Source organism: Pristiophorus japonicus, chromosome 1, assembly GCF_044704955.1.
Source record: "Pristiophorus japonicus isolate sPriJap1 chromosome 1, sPriJap1.hap1, whole genome shotgun sequence".
NCBI lineage: Eukaryota > Metazoa > Chordata > Chondrichthyes > Pristiophoridae > Pristiophorus > Pristiophorus japonicus.
The window spans coordinates 516,902,507-516,925,539 of NC_091977.1; the positions used below are offsets into that span (position 1 = coordinate 516,902,507).

General features: G+C 42.9%; 1 protein-coding gene across 1 annotated transcript in view; it reads left to right on the top strand.

The window, feature by feature from the left end:
* ndufv2 (NADH:ubiquinone oxidoreductase core subunit V2) overlaps positions 1 to 23,033 on the top strand; it is a 39,399-nt gene that overhangs the window by 13,933 nt on the left and 2,433 nt on the right. The window contains exons 5-7 of the mRNA XM_070877010.1: positions 15,892 to 16,060; positions 18,405 to 18,514; positions 19,398 to 19,474. Of these exons, the coding sequence (XP_070733111.1) occupies positions 15,892 to 16,060; positions 18,405 to 18,514; positions 19,398 to 19,474 (356 nt within the window). The remainder of the gene's footprint in view (positions 1 to 15,891; positions 16,061 to 18,404; positions 18,515 to 19,397; positions 19,475 to 23,033) is intronic.

Below are 23,033 nucleotides of genomic sequence, written 5' to 3' on the forward strand. Positions count from 1 at the left end.
TTGTGATGGAAAACCTGATCAATTCCTCTTCTCTCTCCTCCCCCTGATCATCCTAACTTGGATATATACAACTCTTCTTCCATCATTTAGACTATATCGGTTCAAGAGGACTGCCCACCACCATCACTTCAGGGCAACTAGGGATGGGCAAAATTGCAGCCATGGCAAGGTTGCCCACACCCTGAAATTAAATCAGAAATACTTCTGTCTGGTGGAAAATTTGAATGTCTGGCTGTCCTGAAAATTAAATTCACAAGTTACAGGGTTGAAAGAAAATGTTTCACTGGGTTCACAATTTTAAAAATTATTTTTCAATCATGATTTAGAAGGTAACATTTTAGCTTCGGTATACTGTATACAAGTGTGAATAATATCGATATGAATAGAAGGGAAAGAAAATCTTTCAATGTTTATGCTTTGTCCACAGTTTAATGCATTTAATATGATTCAAACAAATGACCCAACAATTCCTTTCTACTAATTGGGAGGCCTTTAAATAGTTCAGTGCTGCACCTAGCTTGATCAGATGGTGTGTTTAAAATTATTGAGAGCGCGCCAAACTCAGTATATGCCATATGAATGACTCAACATTGTAATTCTGACCATCTGCTGTGTTTTTGTGCATGTTCCTGTTTATCACTTTTCTTCAGTTATGTAGTCTGTTTCTTTTACCTACTTAAAAACAATACTACATAATATTACTTTGATAGTGAGTGCCTCCTTCAGAATGGTGACTTACTGCAGAGATTGATCTGATGGTCCTGTAGAATTACTGAGAAATAACCTTGGTTTCGGGAGTACTATATATCAGGCATTGTGTTGTCTGCCATCTGTTGTGTGTTGCAGCACATCAGATCTATTCAGGCACAATTTTGTTGGTCTTCTGTTCCAGTTAAATGCAATTTTGCTCTGATGTTTTTTAGCTCAGTAAACGGCATCCATGTTATTATGATGTTGGCAGTAAGAGGCCCAGGGGACAAAAACAGTCACGAAATAAACGCATGTGATGGTAGAAAGCAACCGATAGTAAAATGTCAAACATATTTACAGGTTTTATGAGCTGACACTTGAGTAAGCAAAACTAGGGGCTTTATATTATCTTTTTTTGTTGATAAATGGGGATTGGATTCTGAAAGATATATTGTATATATAGATGATGGTCAAACTAGAATGCAGCTTCTTTCCAATTTGTGATATTAAAATGAAGTGCATCAGACATTAAAGCCAGGAAAGGACCAACTAGTCCATCCAGCTTGTCCATCCAGACATGGTACAGTATGTGCACCATTAACCCACTTACCACCACCCCCTCTCCCCATCACCCAGCTTGCAATGCCCAAGACATTCAGGGAACAAAGTAATAATTTTATCACATAGGAGGCCATTCGGCCCATTGTGCCTGTGCCGGTTCTTTGGAAGAGCTATCCAATGAGTCCCACTCCCCTGCTCTTTCCCCATAGCTCTGCAAATATTTCGTTCATGTATATATCCAATTTCCTTCTGAAAGTTACTATTGAAACATAGAAAATAGGTTCTGGAGTAGGCCATTCGGCCCTTCGAGTCTGCACCACCATTCAATAAGATCATGGCTGATCATTCACCACAGTACCCCTTTCCTGCTTTCTCTCCATACCCCTTGATCCCTTTAGCCTTAAGGGCCACATCTAACTCCCTCTTGAATATATCCAATGAACTTGCATCAACAACTCTCTGCGGTAGAGAATTCCACAGGTTCACAATTCTCTGAGTGAAGAGTTTCTCCTCATCTCAGTCCTAAATGGCTTACCCCTTGTCCTTAGACTGTGTCCCCTAGTTCTGAGCTTCCCCAACATCCTGTATCTAACCTGTCCAGTCCCGTCAGAATTTTATATGTTTCTATGAGATCCCCTCTCATCTTTCTAAACTCCAGTGAATAAAGGCCCAGTCGATCCAGTCTCTTCTCATATGTTAGTCCAGCCATCCCGGGAATCAGTCTGGTGAACCTTCGCTGCACTCCCTCAATAGCAAGAATGTCCTTCCTCAGATTAGGAGACCAAAACTGAACACAATATTCCAGGTGAGGCCTCACTAGGGCCCTGTACAACTGCAGTAAGACCTCCCTGCTCCTATACTCAAAATCCCTAGCTATAAACCCCTACCATTTACCGCCTGCTGTACCTGCATGCCAACTTTCAATAACTGATGTACCATGACACCCAGCTCTCGTTGCACCTCCCCTTTTCCTGATCTGCCGCCATTCGGATAATATTCTGCCTTCATGTTTTTGCCCCCAAAGTGGATGACTTCACATTATACTGCATCTGCCATGCATTTGCCCACTCACCTAACCTGTCCAAGTCATCCTGCAGCCTCTTAGCGTCCTCCTCACAGCTCACACCACCACCCAGTTTAGTGTCATCTGCAAACTTGGAGATATTATATTCAATTCCTTCATCTAAATCATTAATGTATATTGTAAATAGCAGGGGTCCCAGCACTGAGCCCTGCAGCACCCCACTGGTCACCGCCTGCCATTCTGAAAAGGACCCGTTTATCCCGACTCTCTGCTTCCTGTCTGCCAACCAGTTCTCTATCCACGTCAGTACATTACACCCAATACCATGTGCTTTAATTTTGCACACCAAACTCTTGTGTGGGACCTTGTCAAAAGCCTTTTGAAAGTCCAAATACACCACATCCACTGGTTCTCCCTTGTCCACTCTACTAGTTACATTCTCAAAAAATTCCAGAAGATTTGTTAAGCATGATTTCCCTTTCATAAATCCATGCTGACTTGGACCGATCCTGTCACTGCTTTCCAAATGCACTATTATTTCAACTTTAATAATTGATTCCAATATTTTCCCCATTACTGATGTCAGGCTAACCAGTCTATAATTACCCGTTTTCTCTCTCCCTCCTTTTTTAAAAAGTGGTGTTACATTAGCTACCCTCCAGTCCATATGAACTGATCCAGAGTCGATAGACTGTTGGAAAATGATCACCAATGCATCCATTATTTCTAGGGCCACTTCGTTGAGTACTCTGGGATGCAGACAATCAGGCCCCGGGGATTTATCGGCCTTCAATCCCATCAATTTCCCCAACGCAATTTCCCGCCTAATTAGGATATCCTTCAATTCCTCTTTCTCACTAGATCCTCGGTCCCCTAGTCCATCCGGAAGGTTATTTGTGTCTTCCTTCGTGAAGACAGAACCAAAGTATTTGTTCAATTGGTCTGCCATTTCTTTGTTCCCCATTATAAATTCACCCGAGTCCGACTGCAAGGGACTTACGTTTGTCTTCACTAATCTTTTTCTCTTCACATATCTATAGAGGTTTTTGCAGTCAGTTTTTATGTTCCCGGCAAGCTTCCTTTCGTACTCTATTTTCCCCCTCCTAATTAAACCCTTTGTCCTCCTCTGCTGAATTCTAAATTTCTCCCAGTCCTTTGGTTTGCTACTTTTTCTGGCCAATTTATATGCCTCTTCCTTGGATTTAACACTATCCTTAATTTCCCTTGTTAGCCACGGTTGAGCCACCTTCCCTGTTTCATTTTTACTCCAGACAGGGATGTACAATTGTTGACGTTCATCCATGTGATCTATAAATGTTTGCCATTGCCTATCCACCGTCAACCCTTTAAGTATCACTCGCCAGTCTATTCTAGCCAATTCATGCCTCATGCCGTTGAAGTTAGCTTTCCTTAAGTTCAGGACCCTAGTTTCTGATTTAACTGTGTCACACTCCATCTTAATAAAGAATTCTACCATATTATGGTCATTCTTCCCCAAGGGGCCTCGCACAACAAGATTGCTAATTAGTCCCTTCTCATTACACATCACCCAGTCTAGGATGGCCAGCTCTCTAGTTGGTTCCTCGACATATTGATCCAGAAAACCATCCCTAATCCACTCCAGGAAATCCTCCTCCATTGTTTTGCTACCAGTTTGGATAGCCCAATCTATATGTAGATTAAAGTCGCCCATGATAACTGCTGTACCTTTATTGCACGTATCCCTAATTTCTTGTTTGATGCTGTCCCCAACCTCACTACTACTGTTTGGTGGTCTGTACACAACTCCCACTAGCGTTTTCTGCCCTTTGGTGTTCCGCTGCTCCACCCATACAGATTCCACATCATCCAAGCTAATGTCCTTCCTTACTATTGTGTTAATTTCCTCTTTAACCAGCAACGCTACCCCACCTCCTTTTCCTTTCTGTCTATTCTTCCTGAATGTTGAATTAAGAATTAGGAACAGGAATAGGCCATCTAGCCCCTCGAGCCTGCTACGCCATTCAACAAGATCATTGCTGATCTGGCCGTGGACTCAGCTCCACTTACCCGCCCGCTCCCTGTAACCCTTAATTCCCTTATTGGTTAAAAATCTATCTATCTGTGATTTGAATACATTTAATGAGCTAGCCTCAACTGCTTCTTTGGGCAGAGAATTCCACAGATTCACAACCCTCTGGGAGAAGAAATTCCTTCTCAACTCGGTTTTAAATTGGCTCCCCCGTATTTTGAGGCTGTGCCCCCTAGTTCTAGTCTCCCCAACCAGTGGAAACAACCTCTCTGCCTCTATCTTGTCTATCCCTTTCATTATTTTAAATGTTTCTATAAGATCACCCCACATCCTTCTGAACTCCCAACGAGTAAAGACCCAGTCTATTCAATCTATCATCATAAGGTAACCCCCTCAGCTCCGGAATCAGCCTAGTGAATCGTCTCTGTACCCCCTCCAAAGCTAGTATATCCTTCCTTAAGTAAGGTGACCAAAACTGCACTCAGTACTCCAGGTACGGCCTCACCAATACCCTGTACAGTTGCAGCAGGACCTCCCTGCTTTTGTACTCCATCCCTCTCGCAATGAAGGCCAACATTCCATTTGCCTTTTTGATTACCTGCTGCACCTGCAAACTAACTTTTTGGGATGCACGGAGCAGTGCCGTGCAACAAATTTTTAAGCCGGTTCACGGACTCCCAGGCCGCCTGCAATTTCTGCGGTCTGGAGGAGTCCGTGTTCCATGTTTTTATTGAGTGCACGAGGTTGCAGCCCCTGTTCCATTATTTGAAGGGGCTGCTCCTGAAATTCTGGCTGCACTTCAGTCCCACTCTCCTGATCTTTGGGCACCCTGTGCGGAGGGGAGCGGGTAGGTCCGAAGGCCTCCTTGTAGGACTGCTCCTGGGCACGGCCAAGGGAGCCATCAGCCGGTCCAGGCAGCGGGCGGTCGAGGGGGTCGTTCAACCTGACTGCCTGCCTCTCTTCCGCTCTTACATCCGGTCCAGGGTGTCCTTGGAGATGGAGCACGCGGTGTCCACCGGTACGCTCGCGGCCTTCCGCGAGAGGTGGGCACCGGAGGGACTGGAGTGCATCATCACGCCCGGCAACCAAATTTTAATTTGATTTTACGTTTTAAAGTTTAATTTGTTTTAATTGCCGGAGCATTTAGTGTCCCCCTCCGCTTTTATAGGGGGCACTGGAAAAAATTTGATTTTAGCGCCCCAAAAAAAAAAACCAAAAAAAAGAAAAACACAAAAAAAAAACCAAAAAAAGAAAAAAAAGGGCCTTGTAAATGTCTGGTGTGTCACCCAGGTCTGGTGGCACGGTTTAATGTTTTATGTTTTATAGGTAGACTCTAAAAGAGTTTCATGCACAAGGACCCCCAGGTCCCTCTGCACCTCAGCATGTTGTAATTTCTTCCCATTCAATTAATATTCCCTTTGACTTTTTTTTTCCAAGGTGGATGACCTCACATTTTCCGACATTGTATTCCATCTGCCAAACCTTAGCCCATTCGCTTAACCTATCTTAACCTTTGCAGCCTTTCTGTGTCCTCTACACAACCCGCTTTCCCACTAATCTTTGTGTCATCTGCAAATTTTGTTACACTACACTCTGTCCCCTCTTCCAGGTCATCTATGTATATTGTAAACAGTTGTCCCAGCACCGATCCCTGTGGCACACCACTAACCACCGATTTCCAACCCAACAAGGACCCATTTATCCTGGCTCTCTGCTTTCTGTTAGCCAGCCAATTCTCGATCCATGCTTAATACATTTCTTCTGACTCCGCGTACCTTTATCTTCTGCAGTAACCTTTTGTGTGGCACCTTATCGAATGCCTTTTGGAAATCTAATTACACCACATCCATCGGTACACCTCTATCCACCATGCTTGTTATATCCTCAAAGAATTCCAATAAATTAGTTAAGCATGATTTCCCCTTCATGAATCCATGTTGCGCCTGCTTGATTGCACTATTCCTATCTAGATGTCCTGCTATTTCTTCCTTAATGATAGCTTCAAGCATTTTCCCCACTACAGATGCTAAACTAACCGGCCTATAGTTACCTGCCTTTTGTCTGCCCCCTTTTTTAAACAGAGGCGTTACATTAGCTGCTTTCCAATCCGATTGCACCTCCCCAGAGTCCAGAGAATTTTAGTAGATTATAACGAATGCATCTGCTATAACTTCCGCCATCTCTTTTAATACCCTGGGATGCATTTCATCAGGACCAGGGGACTTGTCTACCTTGAGTCCCATTAGCCTGTCTGCCACTGTAGTCCCCTTTGTTGAAGCATAGTACGCTTGTTTGAGACACGACTCCCTCACCCTCAATCTGTATTACAAATTCAACTATACTGTGATCACTCATTCCGAGAGGATCTTTTACTAGAAGATCGGTTATTATTCCTGTCTCATTACACAGGACCAGATCTAAGATAGCTTGCTCCCTTGTAGGTTCTGTAACATACTGTTCTAAGAAACAATCCCGTATGCATTCTATGAATTCCTCCTCAAGGCTACCCCGTGCGATTTGATTTGACCAATCGATATGTAGGTTAAAATCTCCCATGATTACTGCCGTTCCTTTTTCACATGCCTCCATTATTCCCTTGATTATTGTCCGCCCCACCGTGAAGTTATTATTTGGGGGCCTTTAAACTACGCCCACCAGTGACTTTTTCCCTTTGCTATCTCTAATCTCCACCCACAATGATTCAACATTTTGTTCATTAGAGCCAATATCATCTCTCACAACTGCCCTGATATCATCCTTTATTAACAGAGCTACCCCACCTCCTTTCCCTTCTTGTCTATCTTTCCGAATTGTCAGATACCCCTGTATGTTTAATTCCCAGTCTTGGCCACCCTGCAACCACGTTTCTGTAATGGCCACCAAATCATACCATTTGTAATGATTTGTGCCGTCAACTCATTTACTTTTTTTCGAATGCTGCGTGCAATTAGGTAGAGTGTTTTAATACTAGTTTTTAAACCATGATTTTTAGTTTTGACCCCTCCTGCAGCCCCTTTATATTCATACATATTGTCCCTTCCTATCACCTTGTGGTTTACACTTACCCCAGTGCTAGTCTGCTCTGTTGCCTCCTGCCTCCTGCCTTTTGCATTCTTTCTTGGGGTCCTGTTCATCTGAGTTCTCACCCACTCTAACTAGCTCAGAGCCCTCTCCTGGGTTCCGAATACTCCTCGCATTGAGGCACCGAGCTTTCAGGCTTGCCTTTTTATTACACTTTTGACCTTTTAGAATTTTGCTATACAGTGGCCCTTTTTATTTTTTGCCTTGGGCTTCTCTGCCCTCCACTTTTACTCATCTCCTTTCTGTCTTTTGCTTCTGTCTCCATTTTTTTTCCTCTGTCTCTCTGTATTGGTTCCCATCCCCCTGCCATATTAGTTTAACTCCTCCCCAACAGCACTAGCAAACACTTCCCCCTAGGACATTGGTTCCGGTCCTGGCTAGGTGCAGACCGTCCGGTTTGTACTGGTCCCACCTCCCCCAGAACCGGTTCCAATGCCCCAGGAATTTGAATCCCTCCCTGCTGCACCACTGCTCAAGCCACGTATTCATCTGAGCTATCCTGCGATTCCTACTCTGACTAGCTCGTGCCACTGGTAGCAATCCTGAGATTACTACTTTTGAGGTCCTACTTTTTAATATAGCTCCTTAAATTCGTCTCGTAGGACCTCATCCCATTTTTTACCTATATCGTTGGTACCTATATGCACCACGACAACTGGCTGTTCACCCTCCCTTTTCAGAATGTCCTGCACCCGCTCCGAGACATCCTTGACCCTTGCACCAGGGAGGCAACATACCATCGTGGAGTCTTGGTTGCGGCCGCAGAAACGCCTGTCTATTCCCCTTACAATTGAATCCCCTATCACTATCGCTCTCCCACTTTTTCCTGCCCTCCTATGCAGCAGAGCCAGCCATGGTGCCATGAACTTGGCTGCTGCTGCCCTCCCCTGATGAGTCATCCCCCTCAACAGTACTCAAAGAGGTGTATCTGTTTTGCAGTGGGATGACCGCAGGGGACCCCTGCACTACCTTCCTTGCACTGCTCTTCCTTCTGGTCTTCCATTCCTTATCGGGCTGTGGACCCTTCACCTGCAGTAAGACCAACTCGCTACATGTGCTACTCACGTCATAGAAACATAGAAACATTGAAAATAGGTGCAGGAGTAGGCCATTAGGCCCTTCTAGCCTGCACCGCCATTCAATGAGTTCATGGCTGAACATGCAACTTCAGTACCCCATTACTGCTTTCTCACCATACCCCTTGATCCCCCTAGTAGTAAGGACTTCATCTAACTCCTTTTTGAATATATTTAGTGAATTGGCCTCAACAACTTTCTGTGGTAGAGAATTCCACAGGTTCACCACTCTCTGGGTGAAGAAATTCCTCCTCATCTCGGTCCTAAATGGCTTACCCCTTGTCCTTAGACTGTGTCCCCTGGTTCTGGACTTCCCCAACATTGGGAACATTCTTCCTGCAACTAACCTGTCTAACCCTGTCAGAATTTTAAATGTTTCTATGAGGTCCCCTCTCATTCTTCTGAACTCCAGTGAATACAAGCCCAGTTGATCCAGTCTTTCTTGATAGGTCAGTCCCGCCATCCCGGGAATCAGTCTGGTGAACCTTCGCTGCCTCCCTCAATAGCAAGAATGTCCTTCCTCAGGTTAGGAGACCAAAACTGTACACAATACTCCAGGTGTGGCCTCACCAAGGCCCTGTACAACTGTAGCAACACCTCCCTGCCCCTATACTCAAATCCCCTCGCTATGAAGGCCAACATGCCATTTTCTTTCTTAACCGCCTGCTGTACCTGCATGCCAACCTTCAATGACTGATGTACCATGACACCCAGGTCTCTTTGCACCTCCCCTTTTCCTAATCTGTCACCATTCAGATAATAGTCTGTCTCTCTGTTTTTACCACCAAAGTGGATAACCTCACATTTATCCACATTATACTTCATCTGCCATGCATTTGCCCACTCACCTAACCTATCCAAGTCGCTCTGCAGCCTCATAGCATCCTCCTCGCAGCTCACACTGCCACCCAACTTAGTGTCATCCGCAAATTTGGAGATACTACATTTAATCCCCTCGTCTAAATCATTAATGTACAGTGTAAACAGCTGGGGCCCCAGCACAGAACCTTGCGGTACCCCACTAGTCACTGCCTGCCATTCTGAAAAGTACCCATTTACTCCTACTCTTTGCTTCCTGTCTGACAACCAGTTCTCAATCCATGTCAGCACACTACCCCCAATCCCATGTGCTTTAACTTTGCACATTAATCTCTTGTGTGGGACCTTGTCGAAAGCCTTCTGAAAGTCCAAATATACCACATCAACTGGTTCTCCCTTGTCCACTCCACTGGAAACATCCTCAAAATATTCCAGAAGATTTGTCAAGCATGATTTCCCTTTCACAAATCCATGCTGACTTGGACCTATCATATCACCTCTTTCCAAATGCACTGCTATGACATCTTTAATAATTGATTCCATCATTTTACCCACTACCGATGTCAGACTGACCAGTCTATAATTCCCTGTTATCTCTCTCCCTCCTTTTTTAAAAAGTGGGGTTACTTTGCCTACCCTCCACTCCATAGGAACTGATCCCGAGTCAATGGAATGTTGGAAAATGACTGTCAATGCATCCACTATTTCCAAGGCCACCTCCTTAAGTACTCTGGGATGCAGTCCATCAGGCCCTGGGGATTTATCGGCCTTCAATCCCATCGATTTCCCCAACACAATTTCCCGACTAATAAGGATTTCCCTCAGTTCCTCCTCCTTACTAGACCCTCCGACCCCTTTTCTATCCGGAAGGTTGTTTGTGTCCTCCTTAGTGAATACCGAACCAAAGTACTTGTTCAATTGGTCTGCCATTTCTTTGTTCCCCGTTATGACTTCCCCTGATTCTGACTGCAGGGGACCTACGTTTGTCTTTACTAACCTTTTTCTCTTTACATATCTATAGAAACTTTTGCAATCCGTCTTAATGTTCCCTGCAAGCTTCTTCTCGTACTCCATTTTCCCTGCCCTAATCAAACCCTTTGTCCTCCTCTGCTGAGTTCTAAATTTCTCCCAGTACCCGGGTTCGCTGCTATTTCTGGCCAATTTGTATGCCACTTCCTTGGCTTTAATACTATCCCTGATTTCCCTTGATAGACACGGTTGAGCCACCTTCCCTTTTTTATTTTTACGCCAGACAGGAATGTACAATTGTTGTAGTTCATCCATGCGGTCTCTAAATGTCTGCCATTGCCCATCCACAGTCAACCCCTTCAGTATCATTCGCCAATCTATCCTAGCCAATTCACGCCTCATACCTTCAAAGTTACCCTTCTTTAAGTTCTGGACCATGGTCTCTGAATTAACTGTTTCATTCTCCATCCTAATGCAGAATTCCACCATATTATGGTCACTCTTCCCCAAGGGGCCTCGCAGAACGAGATTGCTAATTAATCCTCTCTCATTACACAACACCCAGTCTAAGATGGCCTCCCCCCTAGTTGGTTCCTTGACATATTGGTCTAGAAAACCATCCCTTATGCACTCCAGGAAATCCTCCTCCACCGTATTGCTTCCAGTTTGGTTAGCCCAATCTATGTGCATATTAAAGTCACCCATTATAACGTCATTCTCAGCATCGTGGATGCTCCACAGTGAATCCACCCTCAGCTCCAATTCCGCAACCCGGACCGTCAGGAGCTGGAGGCGGATACACTTCCCGCACACGTAGTCGTCAGGGACACCGGAAGTGTCCCTGAGTTCCCACATGGTACAGGAGGAGCATACCACGTGACCGAGCTCTCCTGCCATGAATTAACCCTTAGATACACTTAATTTGGCGACAACAATGTTAACAGGTTACTTACTGATATAAAAAAGAAAAAGAAAAGCTACTCACCAATCACCAGCCAATCATTTACCCCTGGATGTTGAGTTCCCAGCCTTGGATCTGCTTTCACCACTCTCAGGCAGTCCATTCCAGATCATAACTTGCTGTGTAAATTTTTTTATCCTACTCTTTCCTCTGGTTCTTTTGCCAATTTTCTTAAATATATGTCTTTGTTTGTTTGCTAGTGCTGTTGGGGAGGAGTTAAACTAATATGGCAGGGGGATGAGAACCAATGCAGGGACTCGGAGGGAAACAAAAAGGAGACAAAAGCAAAAGACAGAAAGGAGATGAGGAAAAGTGGAGGGCAGAGAAACCCAAGGCAAAGAACAAAAAGGCCATTGTACAGCAAAATTCTAAAAGGACAAAGGGTGTTAAAAAAACAAGCCTGAAGGCTTTGTGTCTTAACGCAAGGAGTATCCATAATAAGGTGGATGAATTAACTGTGCAAATAGATGTTAACAAATATGATGTGATTGGGATTACAGAGACGTGGCTCCAGGATGATCAGGGCTGGGAACTCAACATCCGGGGGTATTCAACATTCAGGAAGGATAGAATAAAAGGAAAAGGAGGTGGGGTAGCATTGCTGGTTAAGGAGGAGATTAATGCAATAGTTAGGAAGGACATTAGCTTGTATGATGTGGAATCTATATGGGTAGAGCTGCAGAACACCAAAGGGCAAAAAACGTTAGTGGGAGTTGTGTACAGACCTCCAAACAGTCGTAGTGATGTTGGGGAGGGCATCAAACAGGAAATTAGGGGTGCATGCAATAAAGGTGCAGCAGTTATCATGGGTGACTTTAATATGCATATAGATAGGGCAAACCAAACTGGAAGCAATACGGTGGAGGAGGATTTCCTGGAATGCATAAGGGATGGTTTTCGAGACCAATATGTCGAGGAACCAACTAGGGGGAGGCCATCTTAGACTGGGTGTTGTGTAATGAGAGGAGATTAATTAGCAATCTCGTTGTGCGAGGCCCCTTGGGGAAGAGCGACCATAATATGGTGGAATTCTGCATTAGGATGGAGACCATGGTCCAGAACTTAAAGAAGGGTAACTTTGAAGGTATGAGGCGTGAATTGGCTAGGATAGATTGGCGAATGATACTGAAGGGGTTGACTGTGGATAGGCAATGGCAGACATTTAGAGACCGCATGGATGAACTACAAGAATTGTACATTCCTGTCTGGTGTAAAAATAAAAAAGGGAAGGTGGCTCAACCGTGGCTATCAAGGGAAATCAGGGATAGTATTAAAGCCAAGGAAGTGGCATACAAATTGGCCAGAAATAGCAGCGAACCCGGGGACTGGGAGAAATTTAGAACTCAGCAGAGAAGGACAAAGGGTTTGATTAGGGCAGGGAAAATGGAGTACGAGAAGAAGCTTGCAGGGAACATTAAGACGGATTGCAAAAGCTGCTATAGATATGTAAAGAGAAAAAGGTTAGTAAAGACAAACGTAGATCCCCTGCAGTCAGAATCAGGGGAAGTCATAACGGGGAACAAAGAAATGGCGGACCAATTGAACAAGTACTTTGGTTCGGTATTCACTAAGGAGGACACAAACAACCTTCCGGATATAAAAGGGGTCGGAGGGTCTAGTAAGGAGGAGGAACTGAGGGAAATCCTTATTAGTCGGGAAATTGTGTTGGGGAAATTGATGGGATTGAAGGCCGATAAATCCCCAGGGCCTGATGGACTGCATCCCAGAGTACTTGAGGAGGTGGCCTTGGAAATAGTGGATGCATTGACAGTCATTTTCCAACATTCCATTGACTCGGGATCAGTTCCTATGGAGTGGAGGGTAGCCAATGTAACCCCACTTTTTAAAAAAAGGAGGGAGAGAGATAACAGGGAATTATAGACCGGTCAGCCTGACCTCAGTAGTGGGTAAAATGATGGAATCAATTATTAAAGATGTCATAGCAGTGCATTTGGAAAGAGGTGACATGATAGGTCCAAGTCAGCATGGATTTGTGAAAGGGAAATCATGCTTGACAAATCTGGAATTTTTTGAGGATGTTTCCAGTAGAGTGGACAAGGGAGAATCAATTGATGTGGTATATTTGGACTTTCAGAAGGCTTTCGACAAGGTCCCACACAAGAGATTAATGTGCAAAGTTAAAGCACATGAGATTGGGGGTAGTGCGCTGACATGTATTGAGAACTGGTTGTCAGACAGGAAGCAAAGAGTAGGAGTAAATGGGTACTTTTCAGAATGGCAGGCAGTGACTAGTGGGGTACCGCAAGGTTCTGTGCTGGGGCCCCAGCTGTTTACACTGTACGTTAATGATTTAGACGAGGGGATTAAATGTAGTATCTCCAAATTTGCGGATGACACTAAGTTGGGCGGCAGTGTGAGCTACGAGGAGGATGCTATGAGGCTGCAGAGCGACTTGGATAGGTTATGTGAGTGGGCAAATGCATGGCAGATGAAGTATAATGTGGATAAATGTGAGGTTATCCACTTTGGTGGTAAAAACAGAGAGACAGACTATTATCTGAATGGTGACAGATTAGGAAAAGGGGAGGTGCAAAGAGACCTGGGTGTCATGGTACATCAGTCATTGAAGGTTGGCATGCAGGTACAGCAGGCGGTTAAGAAAGCAAATGGCATGTTGGCCTTCATAGCGAGGGGATTTGAGTACAGGGGCAGGGAGGTGTTGCTACAGTTGTACAGGGCCTTGGTGAGGCCACACCTGGAGTATTGTGTACAGTTTTGGTCTCCTAACCTGAGGAAGGACGTTCTTGCTATTGAGGGAGTGCAGCGAAGGTTCACCAGACTGATTCCCGGGATGGCGGGACTGACCTATCAAGAAAGACTGGATCAACTGGGCTTGTATTCACTGGAGTTCAGACGAATGAGAGGGGACCTCATAGAAACGTTTAAAATTCTGACGGGGTTAGACTGGTTAGATGCAGGAAGAATGTTCCCAATGTTGGGGAAGTCCAGAACCAGGGGACACAGTCTAAGGACAAGGGGTAAGCCATTTAGGACCGAGATGAGGAGAAACTTCTTCACGCAGAGAGTGGTGAACCTGTGGAATTCTCTACCACAGAAAGTTGTTGAGGCCAATTCACTAAATATTTTCAAAAAGGAGTTAGATGAAGTCCTTACTACTAGGGGGATCAAGGGGTATGGCGAGAAAGCAGGAATGGGGTACTGAAGTTGCATGTTCAGCCATGAACTCATTGAATGGTGGTGCAGGCTAGAAGGGCCGAATGGCCTATTCCTGCACCTATTTTATATGTTTCTATGTCTTCTAGTTACTGATCCAACCACCAGTTTCTCCTTCATAATTTTGATCATTTCTATTAAATCGCCCCTTAACCTTCTCTGTGTGAAGGAGAACAATCTCAACTTCTCTAGTCTCTCTCAAAAGCTGGTCTCTCCATCCCTGGAATCATTCTCATACATTTCCTCTGCACCAACTCCAAAGCCTTGACATCGTTCCTCAACTGAGGTCCGCAGAATTGGACACAATATTCCAGCTGAGTCCAAACTATGATTTAGTAAAGATTGAGCATAGCTTCCTTGCTTTTGTACTCTGCCTGTACAGATTTCAGACAAACACTCAATACATCAGGTGTTTTTAAACAGAAAGTTGCGTGGCCAAGCTTTTGCCAGAGTAAAGAGGTTAGAATGCAGGAAGTTACTTAGAAGTTATTTTGTTTAAATCAAGCAACGCAATCCATTGACATGGGGAAGTGTAGTATTTCAGCCCCTTGAGCCTGTTCCGCCATTCAGTTAGATCATGGCTCATCTGTACCTCAATTCTATTTACCATCTTCATATTCATTGATATTCCTTGATAAGTCCATATTCATTGATAAGTCCATATTCCTTGATATGCTTACCTGTGAAATAAATGTTTAATTATTTTGTATCTGGCCTTTTCTTTACCAAACATTTTCTTGGTCCACTTTGGAAAAGATTAGAGGCTTTGTGAAAGATATGAATATCCTGTTCAAATCACAAGGGGGATACTATTGTTACAATGCTGGGTTACACTATCCGTTATATATTGGGCAGTTTATGCACACTTTTTAAAATCCAAGACTGCTTATGGAAGTAGCTATCATCAGTGTATCCGAGATTATCTGAGACAAGATTCTAATTTGTAATTGGAACCAATTTGTAATCCCACAGGATGCAGTCTTTCATGTGGTACTTTATCAAAGGGTTTTTGAAGTCCAGAAGCATCATATCAACCAGGCAACCATTATCCATCAACTTTATGACCTCTTCAATAAATTTGACTAAGTTGGTGATCCTCTGAAGACTTAGTTTGATTTTACTGCCTAAAATTTAAGGGGTTAGCTTTCTCCCATAAAGATCAACTGATACGTCAGGATGTATTCAATTAGATAAAGATTTTTAAACAGAAGACATCATTATGTATTTCCATAGTCTCAGAAATGTAGCATTTCTTTGCTGGACTTTCACTTGTGTCAGTTCATATATGTTGGGAAGCACGAAAAGATGTGTTGACATACAATGAAATATACAGAGAAAATCTCATCAATTGCATACATTGTATTAAAATATTGAGTTATTTGAAAATGCAGGACTGAATGAGAAGTTGAAGGAGTTGCAATCCTGTTTCTGTTGGAGTCCATTCCAGGAAGCAAATGTTAGAATAGCTTTCTATAATTTCATTTCTGTATTTTTTCCTTAAAAGGTTGGTGAGCTTCTGAATATGCCTGCCATGAGGGTATATGAAGTAGCAACATTTTACACTATGTTTAATCGCAAGCCAATGGGAAAATACCACATTCAGATCTGCACAACCACACCATGCATGCTCCGAGACTCTGACAGCATTGTAACATGCATCAAGAAAAAGCTTGGTAAGCAGAAAGTCTGGATATTCCAGTTAGTTACTGAAATGGGAAAACTTTTGTACTTAAAAGAATTTAATCCACATTACTGACAGGATTGTGTTTGAACCAATTTGAACATAGCAAGGTGTCACAAACAGCAATGAGGTGAAAGACCAATTATTCTGTTTTGGTGGTCTTGGTTGCAGGATAAATGTTGGTCAAGGTGAAGGCCCGTATCTTTTTTGTTTCTGAATCCCCATACATAGGTCTTGGTCATTAAGTAACTCTTGTGTACCTCCCAAGGTCATAGCAGTGGTTTGTTAGGATTGGTTTTTTTTTAAACACTAGCTGCAGATTTGATTTAACAACATCAGAATACTCTGTAAAATGCACTAGAGTATATTTCATAGAGGAAGAGTCCATGATCAGATCAGCCATGATCTTATTAAATGGCGGAACAGGCTCGAGGGGCCAGGTGGCCTACTCCTGCTCCTATTTCTTATGTTATTTACCGTCTCAAACATTTTCAGAACTTTATTGGATCCATTAACCTCTGCTCTAGTAAATACAGTCCTACTTCAAGTTTCTTACCACAACTATATCTTCTTATCCCCGGTGTCATGCTTTTAAGTTTGTTGCATTTTTCATAGGCCCAATTTCCTTTCTAAAACGGCACATACTATTCCAACTGTGGCCTAATCAATTATTTATACAAATTCATCATTATTTGCTTACTTTTGTATTTAATACTCCTACCTATAAAATAAAGGATCCCATTTGGCTTCTTTATAGCGTTTCCATCTACATTCTTGCTCTCAAAAGATTTTTTAAATCATTTTGTTCATCTAGAATCCAATTTCTTTGAAGAAGCATCTATAATACTTTTAACTCTGCTTTATCCTCCCTTTTCTTCCTAACCCTCCTGCTCAAGTATTGATCCCTTTTTTTTCCTCTTTCTCCCCTTCCTTCCTAATTCGGAGACACACGACCCTACCATTATCCCAGCTGAGAACTAACCCAGAGCAGTCGTAGATCGAATTGAAGACCTTCATGCCCTATGGCTCAGAATATATGAACATAGGATGTGAATTGTATCCCATGCGAACTGCTGACCAGAACTCATGTGACTATCACTCACGAGTGATAATCAGGTTGACCATTCCTCGGCTATAAATCATAACCTACAGCTCTTCATTCTCTTGTTCTAATTTATGGAAGAATCCTGGAGATGGTAACTAACTTTCCTATTTTCTTCCCAGAGACCGCCCTGCTTCTGTCAGCAGGGTTCAGTCCTCAGGAGTCGTCACTAATTGCCAATTACTCTTTAATTGGCAATTAGAAATTACCTTCCCCCCCCCCCCCCCCCCCCTGTCAAATTGACAGACTTGCCTAAAGAAAATGAGGAGAGGTTGAGTAGATTGGGCCTGTGCTCTCGAGTTTAGAAGAATGAGAGGCGATCTCATTGAAAGATAAGATTCTGAGGGGGATTGACAGGTTAGATGCTGAGAGGTTGTTTCCCCTGGCTGGAGAGTCTAGAACTATGGGGCATAGACTCAGGATAAAGGGTCATCCATTTAAGACTGAGATGGAGGAATTTTTTCACTCAAAAGGTTGTGACTCTTTGGAATTCTCTATCACAAAAGGGCTGTGGATGCTGAATCATTGAGTATGTTCAAGGATGAGATCGATAGATTTTTGGATTCTAGGGGAATCAAGGGATATGGGGATCATGGAGTTGAGGTCGAAGAGCAGCCATGATCTTATTGAATAGCAGTAGGCTCGAGGGGTGGTACGGCCTACTCCTAATTCTTATGTTCTTAAAATAGAACAGAAAACATTGGTGATGGTGAGATTGTGATTTAAGCTGTGATCTCTTGGTCGAGAGTTAAGAGCTCTACCATTGAAACTAATGGATAACCCAAATTCCAGTTGGTGCTGTATATAATTTTGATAGTTAAAATTTTAATTCTTGTCTAAATTTTCTTGGCTTCATTATTTTGAATCCTATTGTAAATTGTTTTATTTTCTTGGTTAAAGGCAATTGACAAACCTTGACTGTTGATTATACAAAAATTAAGCATACATATTATGTATTGTTTTACTCAACTTAAAGTCATGCCACTTTTTATATATTTAGAGGCCCAAAATAAACATTTCTTAGTTGATTTATGTTTTTGCAAAAGTTAAATTACCGTTTTTTTTAAGTGCCTTTTCTAAAACTGTATAGCAATGGTAGCAAGATACCCAGCCTTTAAACTAGTTGAAGTTTTTTTGTTAAAACTACTCCATCCAGGCTGGTTCTGATGGGTCTCAAAGTGCATCAGTATTTTTGATGTGAAATGGCTTTCAGTTTAGTTAATTTCATTTTTAGATATTGCTATTGGAGAAACTACGCCTGACAAACTGTTCACGGTCGCAGAGGTGGAGTGTCTGGGTGCCTGTGTGAATGCACCAATGGTCCAAATTAATGACAACTATTATGTAAGTCTTTTAACTGGATTGTCACTGTTTTAGGCCTTCATGTACAGCTTTGCCATTGGTGATAAAATAAAAAGATAATGGAAATAGTTGAAACACTGTATAAATCTAAAACTTCAAGCAACTATTCAATCTTAATGGCAGAAACTGGAACAATACTTCTGTACTCCAAGAACTTTTAGTAAATCTACTTTCAAAATCGATCCAAAGCTCCCAAAGCATGAAGATTTTAGAATTGAAGGAAATTGAAATGGCTGCCATTTAATATTCGCAACACCCCTCTCTATCCAACTGTCGGCACTAAGGATAATTATAATTTCAATTGCATAAAAATCTTGCTTAACTTACCTAGTGTGGCTGTTAACTGAAGCAGTTAGTAATTTGGAATTTACATAAATTAATTTGACATAAACCATTTTGTTCAAGGAAATATGCTTCACAATTAGATTTATAATGTTTACTTGTCAACATTTTCTCCTCTGGATTCTTCCTTGTGTATGGTCCCACGAGCACCCAATCGTTTCCCACTACCTAACACAAGTGCCGTTCTTCTTGTCGGAGTCAGTACAGTGAATGTTGGCAAGCTGTCCGATTGTGGAGGGTGCCAGATCTTGTTCTCACCTAATGCCCACACACTCGTACTTTCTACTAATGATCAGGAGTAGGAACCCTAGCTGACGTCAGCGAACTCAATTTAAATCAAGAATTGAACCTTGGGGTTTATGATTTTTAGCTTTAGCACTGCACTGGGTGTTCCCTCTATCCTTTCCATCAAACTACATGGGAATGTGCTATATTTACATTAAAATACATGTACTTGGAACCTTTCCTCACGGTAACAGAGTATACAATTACATCTGATAGTAACGTCATATTTGCATTACAGGAAGATCTAACGCCGAAAGATATGGAGGAAATAATTGATGAATTAAAAGCTGGCAAGATTCCCAAACCTGGCCCAAGGTAAATAAAAAGTAATGCTGTAAAGTGCAATGTTTGCAAAAAATTTTTTTAATTTGGAGTAATAGCAGAAAGTTAAATAAGCTTTTGAGTGCTAGGATTTTAAAACACTCACCTATAGGGCTCAAGTTTCGGACCCTCATTAGAAAGCCGCACATTGGAGAGGCCCGCCTAATTTGTAGAACAGAAATTGCGCAGAATACTTACCTCGCGATTCTCCGATATCTGTAGGCTCGTTTCCAGCTCGGCGCGGCATAGCAGGAACTGCTGGGGGCGGAGCTACAGCCCTGCGCCAAAAACAGTGCCGGCAGCTGCGCGCGTGCGCAGTAGCTCCTGGCCCTCCCAGCGTGTCCGGGCGACGACCCAATCCCTGGCCGAAGGGACGTCGTTCCTAGCCCGGGCCGAGTGGCCTGACGGCCCTTGCCTCATCAGCGGCGGGGCCCGCCCACCCGGCATCTCATTGGGGCGGAACCCACCCAAAGTCCTCAGTGGGGGCCCGCCCGAATTCCTGGTCGGCGGCGGGGCCCGTCTGACCAGCATCTCCTGGGGAGCCCGTCCCAGCATGTTGGGGGGGCTCCTGGTGGTGCAGTAGGTGAGTAGAAACTTATTTTTTTATTTATTGATTGATTTATTATTTATTTTTTATTTTTATTTAATTTTGATTGATTTATTTATGGATTTATTTATCATTTATTATTGATGGCTCTTTTTGTAAAAGTGAAGTGTTTAATGCTTGTAAACTCCCCCCATCCCCTCCATCTCGTTCCTTACGCCTAATTTCTAAAGTGTAGGCAAGGTTTTTCTGAGTGTACAAAAATCTACACTTACTCCATTCTAAATTAGTTTGGAGTACATTTTCACTGCCTAAACTTGCAAAACAGGCGTAAGTGGCTGGACACGCCCCCTTTTGAAAAAAAAAACTGTTCTAAAATGAAACTATTCTAACTCACTAGAACTGGAGCAAACTAAATGCCGAGAATTGCAATTTCTAAGATGCTCCGTTCTAAACTAGTTGCTCCAAAAAAAATAGGAGCAACTCAGGCCGAAACGTGAGCCACTAAACGCTTACTGGAATCTAAATTATTGTTTCATTCAGATCCTTCCATCTATTATGAAATGTTAAATCTATATTGTTAATTCTGTAAATTAATTTTTCATATTTTGCACATAGAAAATAGGTGCAGGTGTAGGACATTCGGCCCTTCGAGCCTGCACCACCATTCAATATGATCATGGCTGATCATGCACTTCAGTACCCCATTCCTGCTTTCTCTCCATACCCCTTGATCCCTTTAGCCGTAAGGGCCACATCTAACTCTTTTGAATATATCTAACGAACTGGCCTCAACACCTTTCTGTGGTAGAGAATTTCGCATGCTCACAACTCATGAAGTTTCTCCTCATCTCGGTCCTAAATAGCTTACCCCTTATCCTTAGACTGTGACCCCTGGTACTGGACTTCCCCAACATCGGGAACATTCTTCCTGCATCTAACCTGTCCAATCCCGTCAGAATTTTATATGTTTCTATGAGATCCCCTCTCAATCTTCTAAATTCCATTGAATCCAAGCCTAGTCGATCCAGTCTTTCTTCATATGTCAGTCCTGTCATTCCTGGGAATCGATCTGGTGAACCTTTGCTGCACTCCCTCAATAGCAAGAATATCCTTCCTCAGATTAGGAGACCAAAACTGTACACAATATTCAAGGTGTGGCCTCACCAAGGCCCTGTACAACTGTAGTATGACCTCCCTGCTCCTATTCTCAAATCTTCACGCTATGAAGGCCAACATGCCATTTGCCTTCTTCACCACCTGCTGTACCTGCATACCAGCTTTCAGTGACTGATGTACCATGACACCCAGGTCTCGTTGCACCTCCCCTTTTCCTAATCTGTCGCCATCCAGATAATAGTCTGCCTTCCTGTTTTTATCACCAAGGTGGATAACTTCACATTTATCTACATTATACCGCATCTGCCATGTATTTGCCCACTCACCACCCTGTCCAAGTCACCCTGCAGCCTCTTAGCATCCTCCTCACAGCTCACACTATCCTCTTAATCCATAATATTGTGCATTATCCAGTGCTTTTTAATTTAGACACTCACTTCCCCCCACTTCTAATTCTACAGTTAGTCCAGATGCTTAGTTTTAGGAACCTGTAAATAAAGTTTCAGTGTTAGCAAATAGATAAGATTGTGACCTTCATGTGGGGTTTTGATGGATTTATGCCCTCATGCTGTCATCTGTGTTTGACATCTAGCCTTAGAGATGATTGTTTACAGAAACTGACATTTTGGGGTTGATTTTCCCAGCACAAACTCTGCAAGTGGTCACTTTAAAAAAAAAAACAGGTTACTCACCCTCTTGGGTCTTGACCATTTCCTGCCATTTCTGACTAACCTGCAGGTGGATGCGACATCTGCCTAAAGCAGCCAGGGGCCTTATGAATTTACCTAAATTGGGGTTCCATTGCATCAATAGGACCAAAATTGCATTTTAACTGGGGCCTGAGCAGAGAAGCCGTCTAAGGGAAGTGTAAAACGGAGTACTCCTCCGGGCCGCCACTTACCTGCAAGCTGCCGGCTGCCTGACCTTTCCCTGCCCCTGGCAGCTCTGTGCCTTCTACCCACCTGTTCTGAGCGGGCAAGGGACCAGCAGTTAAAATATCCAGTCCTGAAATTTAGGCTAACAAATTCGTTTTGCACTCTCCTGAGTAGTTGAGTTTATTCAAGACAGAGGTTGATAAATTTTAGGGAATTAAGGGATATGGGAATAGTGCGGGAAAGTGGAATTGAAGTAGATGATCAGCCATGATCTTGTTGAATGGCGGAGCAGGCTTGAAGGGCCAAATGGCCTACTCCTGCTCCTATTTCTTATCTTCTGCTGGCCCTCTCCCTACCCAAAATCCTCTTGGGGTTAAAATTGACCCTATTGTTTTGTTATAAAGTAACTTACAAACCAAATAACCTTTATTCCCTCAAAATACCAGTTTTGGGGCTAAGGTGATTATTTTTTTTTAAATATCTTAATTTCTCTTACATATTTCCCCGCCAAAGATACTAACTTTTATGCTTGGGTATAGTTCCAAGAATATGTGAAATTCTTCCGAAAGTGATTATTCCTGTCAGCTTAGATAACCACGATTCAGTTTTTGATCATGATGGAATGGAAATTAACACTCATCTTGTCCTCAACCGGATTTTTCTGCACAGTGCATTTTCCAGAAACACTATGAATAGTAATCAGGAACTGGAATCGTGGCTGATGGTTGCACTTCCGAACGAGAGTAAGGGGAATTTGGCCTTGTTAAATGGGCTTCCTTTTTAATCCTTATAGCACTGGTATAAAATTTGATTTATAGTTATTATGTAATTTAATACAAAATCCTATAATCTTGTATTTCGGCTCTCAGACAAAGTAATTGAGTCTCAATTTTATTTGAAAAACTTTTAGGAGGGTTATTAAAAACAGCCAACAGCAGCTACTGTGATGCATTTTAATTTCCATCTTGTTTTTCTGTTACATAAGCATGTGTTTAGACAGTTACATTAGTCAAGC